The sequence below is a fragment of the Zootoca vivipara genome, chromosome 12 (genome assembly GCF_965207765.1).
Source record: "Zootoca vivipara chromosome 12, rZooViv2.hap1.1, whole genome shotgun sequence".
NCBI lineage: Eukaryota > Metazoa > Chordata > Lepidosauria > Squamata > Lacertidae > Zootoca > Zootoca vivipara.
The window spans coordinates 14,352,457-14,368,621 of NC_142595.1; the positions used below are offsets into that span (position 1 = coordinate 14,352,457).

The following is a 16,165-nucleotide window of genomic DNA, read 5'->3' on the forward strand; positions in this document are numbered from 1 at the left end:
CCAAATCACTGTCTTCCTGCACATAATGGGCAGAGTTGGAGGTTTAGGAATTTAAAACTTAAAACTAATAGTGCCATCTCAGTGTGATATTTCAGCTTTTGCTAGCCATTGAGTACGGATTCTGGCTTTAGCTGCATAATGCAAGAAAGGACCTAAATCTCATGCAATGTACTTTCTTTATCCCAATAATTTCCTTGCACATTAAATTTTTAAAAAAGTGTTTCCCCCTCTTCAGAGAACGGACTGATCTATTTCAAAGACTTTTTGTTAGGATTGGGTGAAACAGAGGATTTCACTGAACTGGAAGGTAAGTTCAGTGCTCTTTTCTAGTCTTCTTTGGTGAAAGAGATACATATATCAAATGTCCTTATTTGAGATGTAGAGTTGAGCACCATTTACCCCAACCATCCTCTTCCCTCACTGCCTGCTTCAGATTCCCTCCCCAGATGCCTTCTTGCATCTTCTCCCTCCCTCCCTCTCCCCCCCTCTCTCCATCTATCCATCTATCCTTTTCAAGTTCATACATTTCACTGATTTTTTACATTTCACTAATTTTACAATCGTTTTGCCATTTCAAAACTTGACTTCCTTCCCCCCTCTTTCTGCGGTTCCTTAAATTCATTTTTAATATCTTCTGCATATCCAAATTAATTTACTCCTTTACTCCTTTTGGAACTACAACTCCCATGATCCCTAGCTAACAGGGCCCAGTGGTCAGGGATCATGGGATTTGTAGTTCCAAAACATCTGGAGAGCCAAGGTTGCCTATGCCTGGCTTAGAGTACTGCCAGCTTGCATTTCATGTGAAATTTGGCCAGGTCTAGGCATCTCTTAATCAAATGCACGTGAATGTGCATATCGTTTGGTAGTTCTTACTCTTTCATATGCCACAAGACTCTTGTTTTTACTGCATCAGGCTAACAACTAGGCAACTCCTCTAGAACTTCCCACTTTTCTGTCACCCCCTGGGGTAACAGAAGGAGTAGATGTGTGGGTATAGGGCCATCCAGGTATGCTGGCCTCTGTTGTTGGCATTGGATTGGAACTTAGTCTTGCTTCTCTCCAGCCTTACAGCGCGCCGCCACCATCATCGACATAGGGAACAATGGCTGGATGCAACCAAAGGAGCTGCAATCCACTCTGGATACTTTGGGCATCTACTTGAAACATGAAGAGCTCCAGGAAATTGCAAAGGAGCTCATGAATGGTGAGTTTTGTGGGCAAGGGGAAACTGACCATGAGTTTTGGTTTTGCATGCTCTGTCTCTGCTACGCAACGGAGAAAACACGATGCCTATGGCAGGCTGATGTTCTGCTCATGTTCTGCCTCATAAAACAACAACGACAACAACCTCCCTTCCAAAAGAAGTAGTAATATCTACGACTGAGGCAAGACTTGCTTAGCCAAATAAAACCATCCTAGCAATGATTAAGGAGGCTATATGGAACAGGGGTGGAGGATGTTCTCCCATTCCAAGTGAGGGCAGGAAGCTTCCCGCCACTCTGATTTGACTTTGCAATGCCATCGCCAGTGAAGGGCTTCGTCCCATTACTAATTTGTTGTCAACAGGAAGCCGTGTTCAGGCCACTCTCCTGAATATGGCGCTTCCTGCTGCACCAGAAAATCATGGCCACAATATTTTTTTTAAGTCACGTCTCCACCGCAGATTTAAAACTGGTTTCAATTTTAAAATTTGAAAACTGGTTTTATGTTATTAAGGTTTCGCTTTTCAGCCCCACCCCCTAAAAAGTTGAGTGCTGGTAAGTTTTTCTCCTTTTCGAGACACTAACCATTTCAATTTCCCCCTTGGCTTGGGGCAATTACAGTTAAACAGTTTTGAAAGAAATTTATACGTGGAGTGGACTTTTCCCAAGACATACTAAATGCCACTGTGACCCTTTTCTAATGGAAGGAACCAACATTTTGGCTACTGCAGCTTATAAAATGCTGTTGATTTGAAAAAAATCGTTTAAAATTTCTACCCTGTAATTGTCTTCCAGCAATAGCGTTGGGTTACCCATTCTAGAACTGAGTTCCCCATTCTATATACAGTACTGGGGAACTAAAGCAGAGAGATACTCACTTGCTCACAATGAATTTGGGCAGGGTCACAGTTCTGAGGTGGGAAAAGGGCAAGTTCGTAGGCCAGGTGATAGGTTCCTCATAAGCAGGAAACGGTTGCAGACTAAGGGAGAAATTCTGAGCAAGTTTGCAGATGGCACCAAATTGGGAGGGGTGGCTAATACCCCAGAGGACAGGATCACACTTCAAAATGACCTTAACAGATTAGACAACTGGGCCAAAGCAAACAAGATGAATTTTAACAAGGAGAAATGTAAAGTACTACACTTGGGCAAAAAACATGAAAGGCACAAATACAGGATGGGAGACACCTGGCTTGAGAGCAGTACTTGTGAAAAGGATCTAGGAGTCTTGGTAGACCACAAACTTGACATGAGTCAGCAGTATGATGCAGCAGCTAAAAAAGCCAATGCAATTCTGGGCTGCATCAATAGGAGTATAGCATCTAGATCAAGGGAAGTAATAGTGCCACTGTTTTCTGCTCTGGTCAGACCTCACCTGGAGTACTGTGTCCAGTTCTGGGAAGTAATAGTACCACTGTATTCTGCTCTGGTCAGACCTCACCTGGAGTACTGTGTCCAGTTCTGGGCACCACAGTTCAAGAAGGATACTGACAAGCTGGAACGTGTCCAGAGGAGGGCAACCAAAATGGTCAAAGGCCTGGAAACGATGCCTTATGAGGAACGGCTTAGGGAGCTGGGTATGTTTAGCCTGGAGAAGAGAAGGTTAAGGGGTGATATGATAGCCATGTTCAAATATATAAAAGGATGTCATATAGAGGAGGGTGAAAGGTTGTTTTCTGCTGCTCCAGAGAAGCGGACACGGAGCAATGGATTCAAACTTCAAGAAAGAAGATTCCACCAAAACATTAGGAAGAACTTCCTGACAGTAAGAGCTGTTCGGCAGTGGAATTTGCTGCCAAGGAGTGTGGTGGAGTCTCCTTCTTTGGAGGTATTTAAGCAGAGGCTTGACAGGCATATGTCAAGAATGCTTTGATGGTGTTTCCTGCTTGGCAGGGGGTTGGACTGGATGGCCCTTGTGGTCTCTTCCAACTCTATGATTCTATGCTCCGAATATTATTGGCCTTCAGAGTCTGCCTGCTCCAGGAGCAGACAAGATCCTGACTCTTAGCAACCCAACCTCTTCTTGCTTTTTAATTGCCCTGTTCTTCTGTCACTCAATGGTTTCGTCCTGTTTTGTCTTTTCCTTCCAGACGAAGGGATTGTAAATGTCAAGGACTGCCTGATAACTCTGTCCATGAGCCAACGCTTCAGGGACTCTTTGGGTGAGTGCGTTAATAACAAGGGCATATATCTAGGAGAGGGTGTGAGTTTGGTACTAGCGATGGGTAAGCCTCAGTTTGGAACTGCACTCGACAAGCTGAGCTGTTTCTGACCGCCACCCCTCCCCACCACCCCCTCAAAGAAAGGGAAGAAATGAGCTTGGTTTTTATTCTGAGTCCAGTTCAGAAATCAGGAGAATAACAGTGTCTCAGTCCCTTCCCTTTTCTCCTGTGAGACCTCCAGACTCCTTTGTGTGGCTTCTGCTGCCAATGCAGCTGTAAACATATTGACCCAGGGACTTCAGTTTCTAGGATGTCAAATATATTGAGAAAACTACCGTACATTTCTACGTAAGAGTCCTTGACTCTGGGGGTGCTGCCTTAGCAACATTTCGAGTTGAAATATAAACTTTGTTGTGACTTCAGCGATAGGCTCGAATTGTGGAAATGGCATCTTGCTGTATGGAAAATGTGGCAATATACGGTTACCGACTGTCACTTGCATGCATAAAAGGGTAAACCTGAGCCGGAAATGAGCTCAAGTGACCATGGGAGGAACTCAACAGGCTCCTAGCATCTTTGCTGCTTCTCTCTTCTCTCTCTCTCTCTCTCTCTCTCTCTCTCTCTCTCTCTCTCTCTCTCTCTCTCTCTCTTCCTGGAAGAAGCCAGTAGCTGCATGGCTCCCAGCTCAACAAAATTACACATGGGTAAACGCCCTAACTAGGAAATTTACACAGCCAAATATCTTTGCTCACAGAAAAAATGCACAGTCCCTTTGTAATTAAACCAAGTATTTTTTTTTTCCTTTTTAAACCAATTGGAAACTTTTTCTTCTTCTGCCCTTTGCTGCCTATTGGATGGGGATTTATTTCTGTAACTACTAAAACTCTTTTAAGTACAATCTTTACCTGCTTGCAAAACAAGGTGTTTGATTTATTCTAGCCTAGGTATTTTCATGTGGAACACTTGTTTCAGATGGATGTGGGCAGATATAAGATGTAAACAAGCCTTAACGGTGCCTGGTGCAACCAGTCATTGTGCGAAAAGAGATTTTCATCACGAGACTAGTATCCCTGTGAAATACTTGTTTCAGTCCCTATGAACACAGTAATTCCATTTTCATGGCCCGTATTTGATCTTTCTTCTGGCAGCACTTCAATCTGCTGTTGTGAACTTCAGTAAGATCAGAGGTGAGAAAGTGGACGTCAGAGACTTGGAGTCCATTCTGGAAATTCTGGGTATTAACTTGAGCAACACTGAGTTCCAGGATGCCTTAAAAGCCATCCCTGTAGATGGTAAGTACTAAAGTTGTCTTCATTCCTGGTCCCCATAAGGCAAAGCCTTGGTGGTAGTAAGTCAAGCTTTGATATGAAAATGATGTATCATTGATATTTAACACCCACTAAATTAGTAAAAATGTATAGAACTGCTTCAAATATTTGTTGGAAAGGAGAAAGAGGGCACATTCTACCCTGTGTGGTGGACATGCAAAATAACAAAAGCATTCTGGGAAATGATATATAATGAGTTGAAAAAAATGTTTAAAATAACCTTTGTGGGGAAAAGCAGAAACTTCTACTAGGAATTGTAGGCGCAGAAATACAAAAGAAGCAGAAAAGGCTATTTATGTATGCAACAATGGCAGCAAGGTTACTTTTGGCCCAAAGATGGAATTAAGATAAATCCCTGACTAGAGAAGAATGGTTGAAAAAGATGATGGACTACGCCAAAATGGCGAAAATGACCAGGAAGATCAGAAATCAAGAAGATAGAAACTTTACTAAGGAATGGGGAGAATGTTATTCTCATTATAGGGGATTGGAATGCTAAAGTAATGCAAATAAATAAAGGAAAACAATAGAATGGGGGAAACCAGAGATCTGTTCAAGAAAATTGGAGATATGAAAGGAACATTTTGTGCAAAGATTACCATAATAAAGGACAAAAGTGGTAAGGACCCAACAGAAGCAGAAGACATCAAGAAGAGGTGGCAAGAATACACAGAGGAATTATACCAGAAAGATATGGAGGTCTCATACACTCCAGGTAGTGTGGTTGCTGACCTTGAGCCAGACATCTTGGAGAGTGAAGTCAAATGGGCCTTAGAAAGCACTGCTAATAACAAGGCCAGTGGAAGTGATGACATTCCAGCTGAACGTGGATGACATTCCAGCGAGATGAGCGCCACAACCCCAGAGTCGTCCATGACTGGGCTTAACGGTCAGGGGTCCCTTTACCTTTACTAACTATCTGCCATGTGCATTCCTTTGGCTGGGAAGCCCCTTCGACACGTAATGTTACAGGAGAGTGGTAGATCCTGGGAGCTGTGGAATCTGGTTTCTAATTGGAGGAATTTAAATCCTCATCCTCAAGGAAAATGGTCAGCTTCTGACTCCTCAGGGAAACTTTTTGAATCCTCTTCCTCTAGTTAGGCTGCAAAATGCACTTCCTCGGTCTCGGCCCACCTTGAAGTAAAGAGGATATCTGAGATAGAGCCTCACTAGCTTACATGCACTGAGCTTTCCTGCCTCAGAAAAACCAGGATGTAACACACAGAGTGCGGCATCCCTCTCTATAAAATCATGTGGACTCTTTATTCCTGACGGGTCACAAAGACAGCACCCATGAATTCCAGTGTGCCTCCTCTGGCACCCATGAAATGTCTCGGCAAATACCGCCACGAAATTCCACAATGTGTGAGAGACTCTTTGCTGTTCCTGCTCAGCTCCTGTTTGCAATAGCTTGCCTACATTTGAACAAACACCTCTTAAATGTGCTCAAAGAATAGGTGCAAGGAATGACTCTTTGTGAGTGAGCACGGCAGCAGGTGATATAGGTGCCTTTTTTCTATTGGTTGGAGGTGGGCATTGTTTTGTGGGCATTTCTCTCTTTTTGCTTTCTTAGCTGTGGCGGCCATTTTGTGACAGCCATTTTGAGTTGCGCTACACTGCCGCAGCAGCCATTTTGTGGCTGGCACCCACGGTACATTCTTGTAATTCCAAATAAGTCAGCAAAACCCTGCCTTAAAAAGCATTACATGACTGGCTCTTAGCAGATCTCAGGGAGCCACTTCTTATCAACCTGCAATCCCATTGCGACTCTGCTCAGTATGGCCAGGAACATCAGTTATTCAGGACAAATAGGTCAGTGATTGTGAGTGTGCATGACAGGAGAGGGTTTGTTTCCTATTGGGCTGAGTAGCTTGACTCTCTTGAGTCATCTAGAAATACATCTCATCTATAGGGTCTCCATCTCCTTTGTATGGTGAGCGCTTTACTTTCATTCATTGATTTAACTTTTAAGGGCAGGGGGAAATGGTTTGACCATTCTGTTCGGGTTTTGCTAAATTGGTAGCATGAGAAACCATCAGATTACTTCTTCACACAATCAACTCTAGGACAAGCAATTAACACTGGGCAGAAAGCCAAGGTCTGCTTCAGCCATAGTAACTGCTCTCTCATTGGTTGATGATTAGCATGGAGTCCTGTTATCAGAGAAAACTAGCACAGTAGTGGTGTGGTGAGTGTAGGAGGAAAAGTGCTGTATTCGTTGTGTGTGTGAGAGAGAGAGAGAGAGAGAGAGAGGAAAGGATTTATTTTACTTTGTTTTTGAGTTCTAAAGTTGTACATAGAAACTCTGGATTTCTTTTATTTAATAAATCCTGTAAATAGTTATTCTGCGTCCAGACGTCTAGTCATTATTGCCGCCAGAAGCTTCCGGATTGTGCAACACTCTGCTACGTTCAGGCTGAAGTCACACCTGACACTTTAATATTCCAAGACATTCTGCCTTGTGGAGTGGCAGGAGTTAGATTGAATGGCCTCTTGGGTTCCCCTTTCCAACCTTTATGAAACGTTGGTTTTGCAGAATTCGGAAGGGTGACTTTCAAGGACTTCCTGACCAGCGTAGTGAACAACGAGCGTTTCTCTGAATCTGCAGGTGAGTGGGATCCTCTATGCCAGTGGTTCCCAACAGGTGGTCCGGGGACCCCCAGGGGTCCGCGAGCTATGCCAGAGGGGTCCGCAAGATGCTATTAGAATAAAAAATATATTAAATATATTTCGTATGATAACAGATTTTTTGTTTTGGCCACTTCCTGCATGAGCAGAGTCTAGCGCAAAACTAGAATTAGATAGAGGCAGTAGTTCTGCTGTATGCCGTTAGGTGGCGCTTTACAAACACTACTGTTTTGCAAAGAGGCAGCGCGCGCATTCTACTAACGCTCACCTCCCCAAGATGCCTTGCGCGCGTCGGCTTCATTTGTGCGCTACTGCGCAGGTACCCTGTCTTCTCCATTCTCCTCCCTCCTCCCTGGCACGCGCTGCCTCTTTGCAAAACAGTAGTGTTTGTGAACAAAGCGTTCTTTTTCGCGGAAGCTACAGTTCGCGTAGTTAAAAATGGACCGTTGGTTAAAAAGTGGTTCGTTAAAACGACAAAGGCCTACAGATGAAGAGGAAGAACTGTAAAAAACGTATAAATATAAAATATAAAAAGACTCTTAATTTGGCTCTCACTTTTTAATTTTAGGATTAGGAATTAATGGGGGTCCTGGTCACAATAGCGGCTCGATGAGGGGTCCTCGAGAAAATTTTGTTGGCAATCCCTGCTCTATGCAGCCTGCAGATGATTGGTTAGAGGGGCCTGGAGACGTGTAGTCAAGGTCCGACAAAATTCAAGGTCCATAGCTGCAAACGAGGATCAGAGGGGCTTAAAGCAGGTGTGTGGTCAACAGAAGGAAGATGCTCTGCTCTGCAAAATGCAAGTGTCCAGCTGAGGCATAGGTGCCTCTAGAACAGGCACCCCCAAACTTCGGCCCTCCAGATGTTTTGGACTACAATTCCCATCTTCCCCGACCACTGGTCCTGTTAGCTAGGGATCATGGGAGTTGTAGGCCAAAACATCTGGAGGGCTGCAGTTTGGGGGTGCCTGCTCTAGAACAACCATTTCAGATTGCCCAGAGAGTTGGGCATTTGTATTTACTATAGATGCATAGAAATGCTTCCTAGGAATGGCCACCTTTAAAAAGTTAATCGCGTAGTTTTGAAATGGCCCCACTTGATGGGTATTGAATCCATTCATTGTTATTAAATGAAACAATAATGCTCCCCCCCCCCCGGATCGTATTCCATTACCAAAACATTCTGGGCCATGTCACTGGCTGATGCTAAATCAAGCAGATTCAGGGTCAAGCAGCCATCTAGGAATCCAGTCCAAATTAGGATTGTAGCTCACAAGGAAGGAGGGTAACTTTTCCCTTCCTGATCTGTTTTTCCCTCCACCACAACCCCTCCCCCCTCAGCTGCTATTTGCCCCTGAATGTACATGTAACTTGCATCCTACACAAGGGTTCTGTTCCAGAGGTCCACGCATATACGCAAAAAACACATAAAGCCAGGAAACCTTGGAACTAGCTCCCACTCCCACCTCACAAAGTGGAAGGCTGCCTATCTAACTTTGGGATGGAGGTGTGAGGGCTCTGGCAGGGTCCTAGCACCCTCCTATCTCCTACCCAAAGTCCTGTGAGTGCAAGCCAAGCAAGTGCTTACAGGACTTTGGGAAGGAGGGAGGAGGGCACTAGGACCCTGCCAGAGCCCTCACACCTCCTACTCAAAACCAGGTGCCTTGCTTACCTGCCCTTGGGAAGGGGGTGCGACCCAAGGGGTCTGTGATGCTGCTAGAGCCTTTGTATCACCTTCCCAAAGCCGGCAGTTTGGGGAAAATAAATAAATGCAGAGTGGGGCTCCCTCTGCTCTCCATTTATTTATTTATTTCCCACTCACCTACAAAAAAACTGTGATCTCGTAAGTTAAATAAGATGTGAGTTACCTGTACTGTTAGTAATTAATAGCAGCTTGGAGGGGTGGGTGCAGATTCTTTGGTGGGAAAACGGGGGGGGGGGGGTTTAAATCACCCTACTCATGTGCTGCGGTTCCAGTCCTGGCTGAGGCCCAGCGGTAAGCACGGTGGTTGTTTTAAAAAGCATGTTAGTTAAACATATTTAGTAGGGTGGCCATGCATACTGCCAGCCTAAAATGCTGTATTTATCTGATTGGCTAAAAGCAGCCATCGCTCACTCACTCAGTAACCTGACAGATCCACTACAACTTCTGTTTCAGAAAAGTTGCCCAAAGATATAACCTATTGTAACTGCCCTCCTGGTTAATCTCCACCTCTCCTCTGCCCCATATTTTTCAATGCATTGTGAAGTTATTCCTAAACTTGCTTATGTATGAGGCCAGGACTCGCGTTCAGGATGGGGTGGTGGGAACTGTTTGCAGTGTCCCCCGTGTACAAGTCTCATGGAAACGAGACTTAGCTTCTTGCCTCTTAACTTGGCAACCTGCTTTCCTCTTTGCAGCTATACATAACCTCTACATGCTCATTAGCAAAATGGATGGTGATAAAGTCGAGGTTTCTCAGCTGAAAGACATACTGGCTCCCATCGGCATCCATTTAACCAAGGACGACGCCAAGGAGGTGCTGAAGACCATGGCAGTCAAAAGTAAGAAAACCTTGAGACATAACCAATTTCAAATGGGCAGAGGTGGCATACAATTGTAGCCCTGCCTAGTGCGACAAAAGACCCTTATTTATTCTACCTCTCACTTAATGCAAGAACTAACAGGGATGATCTGGGGTAAACTGAGCCTCCCCCCTGTTGTTCCCTTTAGCCTATCCTGTATTCCCTCATGCACTCGAGGGTTTTATTCTTTTTCTTCTCCTTTTATACAAAAGAGAGTCCTCTTCCAGCGCAAACGTGGCCAGGTACCTTTTAAAGTTCAGGGCTATAGCTGAGACTATCCCTTGTGTCCACAGTATAGGGAGTTCTGCCTCTAGAAATCCCTTTCTGTAAAAGCTTGCTTCTCCCCTGAGGTAACTTTATGACACCCCAGGTCTGTCTGCCTGGCTCGCCCTCTTGGTACACCCCAAAGATACAAACTAACCATTCCCCTCTCAAAGGAAGTGTTGTCTTTTTAATGGATGTCCTCCTGAATGAGTTTTCATGTACCTTGGCTGGACAAATAACACAGACTAATTTTCTAATTGGCACTTTAACACTGGAAATTTTATTGCTCAAGAACGTAATGGTTGCTTTAAGGTTTGCCCAGGTCCCCAGCAGTGTGTTCCCAATGGGATTCGTCCACAGAGGCTTGCTTTTCAGGCAATGGTGCCAGCTGTGGGACCATGAATAGGGTTGCCAGACTCAATAGAGGACAGGACTTCTGTGCCTTTAATTGCCCTGCTCTCTTTTGAGTCTGGAAACCTTAAAGAGAAACCAGCAGACCCTTTGCTTGGAAATTAAACAAAGGGTCTGATGGCTTCTCTTTAAGGTTTCCAGACTCAAAAGAGAGCAGGGCAATTAAAGGCACAGAAGTCCTGTCCTCTATTGAGTCTGGCAACCCTAACCATGAACTCTCCTTCCTCGGAGTGGGAAGACACAACGCTCAAAAGCAGCTTAATGTTGCCAGCTGCGGCTGCCATTCAGATCGTTCTTCAGCCTCTGAAAACCAAAGAGCCCTCTAGGATGGCATTGGTCAAACCTGGGGTCTCTGTCGGGCCTTGATTGTTAGGAAGGGTCCTTCAAACAGAAGTGGTTTCCCCCTCCAAGCTTGGTCACGTAACCGTGAAGGTTCCTTCTGGTACAGTGTAAGAGATGCATTCAGCTCCACTCTTTTTCTTCAGGTAGCTAAGGATCACTGCATAGTTCAGGCATGGGCAAACTCGATCCTCCAGATGTTTTGGGACTACAACTCCCATCATCCCAAGCTAACAGGACCAGTGGTCAGTGATGATGGGAATTGTAGCCCCAAAACAGCTAGAGGGCCGAGTTTGCCCATGCCTGGCATAGTTTCACCTGTTGCCCATCTGTGCCAGGCAATCTCAGGGGAGACTCCTGCTTAGTCTAATGCAGGTGTGAGGAACCTTTACCCCCCACCCAGATGGTGCTAAACTACAATTCCCATCATCCCTCTGGTATCAGAAATGTAGGCAATACTACCATAATATCTAAAGCTTGTTTGTGGTCCTTGGACTCATGGCCCCAGACTGCAGAGACATCCCTGCCCTGTTCAGTTATTTTTTTGCAACTAGTTCATTCTCATTTCTCTCTCCTCCTCTGCTTTGTCTTGTAGGGGATGGTATGGTGAAACTGAAAGAATTTATGAACGAATTGCCCAATACCCGGCGATTCTCCACAGCTTCAGGTAAGAGCAAGAGACTGAAAGAAGCCAGTTCCCTTCCTGTACTATTCAGTGCTTCATTGAGGCTCCTGCCTGTGGGTGATTCATTGTGTTGACTCTTGTCTGTGTTTAGAGATGGAAGGAGCTATGAAAACGATGAATAGCATCAAGCAAGGCTGGGTGGACACTGGAGAGTTGGATTCTATCATGCGCAATATGGGCCTCAATTTACTTCCTGATGAAATCGAGCAGGCATTGAAATATGTTACCCCAAACGGTAAGGCTTTTAAAAGCCCAATGGCTTCGATCAAAACTGACTAGCCTGTTAAAATTGCAAACCAAATCATAATCTGAGAGAAACCCAGTAAATCTGCCATTTTTTCTCTTAAGCACTTCATGCTTTAATCAGCTAACCATTAGATCAATGAGCAAAAGCTTTAGTTGATTAACAGTAGAAGACAGTTTAATTGGAGATTGAAACCAAGGGCACCCGTGTATATCTTCAAGGTTATTTTTATTTCTGTACTACTGTAAAATGGAAAGAAAGCAAAAATACTAATGTTGACTTTTCCTTCTAACAATCATTTAATCAACAGAAAGGTGGATGATTAACCAGCTAACATAATGACTGATGGGAGTTGTAGTCCAAAACATCTGGAGGGCACTGGGTAGGGAAGGCTGAACCAAAATACTATTTCATTGGTTGACATCCCCACACTTCTTTTACGAATTTGCAGATGATGGGAAAGTGAGTGTGGAAAGTGTCTTGTCTGCGTTGACCAAGACTCGACGCTTTTCCCAACCTGAAAGTAAGTGAAAATAGAGCAGTGGATTACAATACTTTGTGTGGATATAGCTCTGGGAACGTCCCTCGCCCCTATCCTAAAACCTGCTTTCCATTCCTCAGCAGAAGCTTTTGCAGCTCTGTACTCTGGAAACTTTATTGTGGGTTCAGTCAGAGCAAACGGGAGCCACAGTGCACCCCTTGAGAAAGGCGGCAAGGATTCTTCCCTACGGTTATGCTTTATTTAGAGCTGGGGTGGGAACAGTGGTGTAGCATGGGTTGCCAGTGCCCTGGGCCACATCAGAGGGGTCATCCGTGTCACCCAGGAGATCGCAGCCACAGAGAGAAGAGTCGTTCCATTGTCTGGAGAGGTCACTTCCTGCTCTGCAGGATAAGCCATTTTCAACGGCGCCCAGCAACCGAAGTGCGGCAAGGATTCTTCCCTACGGTTATGCTTTATTTAGAGCTGGGGTGGGAACAGTGGTGTAGCATGGGTTGCCAGTGCCCTGGGCCACATCAGAGGGGTCATCCGTGTCACCCAGGAGATCGCAGCCACAGAGAGGTCACTTCCTTTCTCATCAAGGGCCCAGACTTGAGGCACTAATGAGGATTTCAGCCCCCTCTCCCTTTGGCACTTGGGGACTGTTTGTCCCTTCAGTGCAAAGAGCTAAGGGAAAATCCTACATCACCATATGTAAAAAAATAAAATAAATTCCTGTTTTTGTGTTTGTTTCTTTTAAACCTAACACCGTTGCGTGACGAAGCTCCCAGAAATCCCATAAATAACTCGCAACTCACACGATATTTTAGGTTTGGGTTTTTGGCATTATTTTGGCCACAACTTTATTTAAATACTATTAATTCTGAGTGTTGGCTTAGGCTTTGGTTAATCCATCTGTCCACTCTAAGGAACAGGACCATTTCCATCTGACCCTTGTTGGGTCAGGACCAATTCCATCTGCCCGGTTTGGGCAGGACCAATTCCATCTGACCCCTTTTGGGTCAGGACCATTTCCATCTGACCCCCTTTGGGTCAGGACCAGCTCCGACTTACCTATGGGTAGGTAAGTCAAGTACAGTGGTACCTCGGTTTATGAACACAATTGGTTCCGGAAGTCTGTTCATAAACTGAAGCGTTCATAAACTGAAGCGAACTTTCCAATTGAAAGTAATGGAAAGTGGATTAATCCGTTCCAGACGGTCCGCGGAGTAACCGTTCATAAACTGAAGCGAACTTTCCCATTGAAAGTAATGGAAAGTGGATTAATCCGTTCCAGACAGGTCCGGGGAGTACTTAAACTGAAGCGTTCATAAACTGAAACATGGGTGTAATTGGTTCCGGAAGTCTGTTCATAAACTGAAGCGTTCATAAACTGAAGCGAACTTTCCCATTAAAAGTAATGGAAAGTGAATTAATCCGTTCCAGATGGGTCCGCGGCGTTCATAAACCGAAAATTCATAAACCGAGGTGTTCATAAACAGAGGTTCCACTGTAAACACCCCAAGGTGGTGGAGGTACTGTTCACAGGCACTCTCCTCTTGACCCAGGAATGTTCCCCAAGGCTCGGCTCTGTAATGGCCGCACCATCCTTGCCTATGGCAGGATGAATGGACTAGAGCCCCAGAGCCCCAGGATTCCTTTAACGGAATACTTCTATGAGGAACAAGATAGGGGGGTAGGCAAATTAATGCCATGCCCCTCCTATAACCAATTTATTAACCAAAGCCTAACGGCCAATCTAACAAGTTGTGACAATTTGCTAAGCAGTACGCAAAAACCAAATGGCAACAGCCAATCAGCCAAGTGGCAAAATTCCTACTGGGCCCCTGAATACAGGCGACCCCTGAAAAGGCAATGTCAGCTAAAGCCTATAAAACAGTGGCGGGCGGGTGGGAGATTCGAAGGCTTGCCGAGAGTGAGCTGAAAATGAAAGTACTGTACCTGAGTTTAAATAAGTGGCTCCTGTCAATCAAAACTGTGACACGCCTCAATGACTCAGCCTAACTAAAGCCCACCCCCTCCCAGATTTCTTTTGAGCTCTTCCGCAACCCCCACTACACTCTATGGAGTGTAATGGGCTTTGCAAAATATTTTAAATGGGCAGTTGCTCAAGAGCTGATTTCTCCTGGTCTTGTGTTCAATTTCTCCTCGTATCTAAGGTAACAAGGTCCTCGTCGGAAACCTGGGTTCCATCCTTGAAAACATGGGGATTGTTTTAACCAAAGAGGGGATGCGGAAGGTCCTCAAGCAAGTTGAAGTTGATGGTGAGAACTGATGGACCCCGTATTTGAGATTTCGAATCACGTGGGCAAAAAGGGGGGGAGAGAGAGGCAGCTGGAGAATGGCAAGTTCTCTAAACATTTAGATTCTGGAAACGTATTGCGCCCCACCTTTCTATTACATTAGTAAAAGGGACTGAGGTCTGGGACATCCTTTGCTACATCCCAGATCTTAGTGCAGTGGGTTTCCCCCATTGCCTTATACCAGGGGTGGGCAGGCTTCAGGCTTGTGGAATTTTCTAGAACTGTGAGGATAACCAACAAGAGCCAGGTATAAAATGCTGGCTCAGGAAAGCAGACGTAGGCTATGTCACACACTATACCTTTAAAACACATTGCTTCCCTCAAACAATCCTGGGCACCGTAGCCTTCATTAAAGGTTTCTGGGAATTGTAACTCCATGAGGGGGAAACTGCAGTGCCCACAATTCCTTAAATTGTGTTTTTCCCATGCACTTTAAAGGTATAGTGTTGTACGCAGCCGTAAGCTAAGAATTAAGGAGGCTCGGCCCAGTCTGTCCCAGAATCGAGCTCACATCCCTTTTGCACAAAATCCCACTCTGCCTACAAAGTGTCCCTTTAATACTTCATCTCTGTCACTGTGTGTCTCCTGTAGGGTTGCCAGACTCAATAGAGGACAGGACTTCTGTGCCTTTAATTGCCCTGCTCTCTTTTGAGTCTGGAAACCTTAAAGAGAAACCAGCAGACCCTCTGTTTAATTTCCAAGCAAAGGGTCTGCTGGTTTCTCTTTAAGGTTTCCAGACCCAAAAGAGAGCAGGGCAATTAAAGGCTCAGAAGTCCTGTCCTCTATTGAGTCTGGCAACCCTAGTCTCCTTCCTTACAGTATGTTCTCCATTATGCCTTGTTTTTTGTTTGGTTTTGTCTCTGGCTTTAGAAGCCAGGGTGTAAGAATTGTGCTCGTCTAAAAGGTTCCGCACATGTAACTTTGCACTTTTTTGACTCCCTCACAGAGGATGGGAAAGTGAACCTCAAAGAATTTATGAATAGCCTTAGTGAAATGGGGCAGACTCCTGAAGGTGAGTGAGGTCTCTGATGCCAGGATGACTCTCTCATAGCTGCCAAGTTATCCTTTTTTTAAAGGGATTTTCCCTTATGCTGAATAGGCTTCCTCGCGAGAAAAGGGAAAACTTGGCAGCTATGTCTGCTATGTGTGCCTACCAAACATGAACGTTGATTTTCCTTCTCTTTCCATTATGGTACTAAAATAAATGGTAGAAATTTCAGCTTACTCTGAGCCGAGGCTTAGCCCCTGAACCTATTTTCAGTTGTTAAGCTTTCAAAATGTGGTTTTGATAGCATGGGGTGTGTACTAGGGTGATGACTATTTTACAACCTCATTTCCCTGTATCATAATTTGATGAGCTTTCATTAAAGATTAGATAAAAATCTTACTTTCAAAGAGATTTGATAAAAAGAAAACCCTCACACACAAAATGATTTTAAAAAATTTATTTATCTGTTTTTTTGACCATTTTTGAAGTCACTATAAGCAGATATAAAATTGAACCCAAGCTTTAGAGTCACATATATAGGGTCA

The 16,165-nt window shown here is 44.7% G+C and overlaps 1 protein-coding gene across 1 annotated transcript in view; it reads left to right on the top strand.

Moving 5' to 3' along the window:
* LOC118094582 (uncharacterized) overlaps positions 1-16,165 on the top strand; it is a 127,964-nt gene that overhangs the window by 74,315 nt on the left and 37,484 nt on the right. The window contains exons 31-41 of the mRNA XM_088655102.1: positions 236-307; positions 1,067-1,207; positions 3,296-3,367; positions 4,516-4,659; positions 7,232-7,303; positions 9,723-9,866; positions 11,497-11,568; positions 11,678-11,821; positions 12,282-12,353; positions 14,489-14,593; positions 15,579-15,644. Of these exons, the coding sequence (XP_088511228.1) occupies positions 236-307; positions 1,067-1,207; positions 3,296-3,367; positions 4,516-4,659; positions 7,232-7,303; positions 9,723-9,866; positions 11,497-11,568; positions 11,678-11,821; positions 12,282-12,353; positions 14,489-14,593; positions 15,579-15,644 (1,104 nt within the window). The remainder of the gene's footprint in view (positions 1-235; positions 308-1,066; positions 1,208-3,295; positions 3,368-4,515; positions 4,660-7,231; positions 7,304-9,722; positions 9,867-11,496; positions 11,569-11,677; positions 11,822-12,281; positions 12,354-14,488; positions 14,594-15,578; positions 15,645-16,165) is intronic.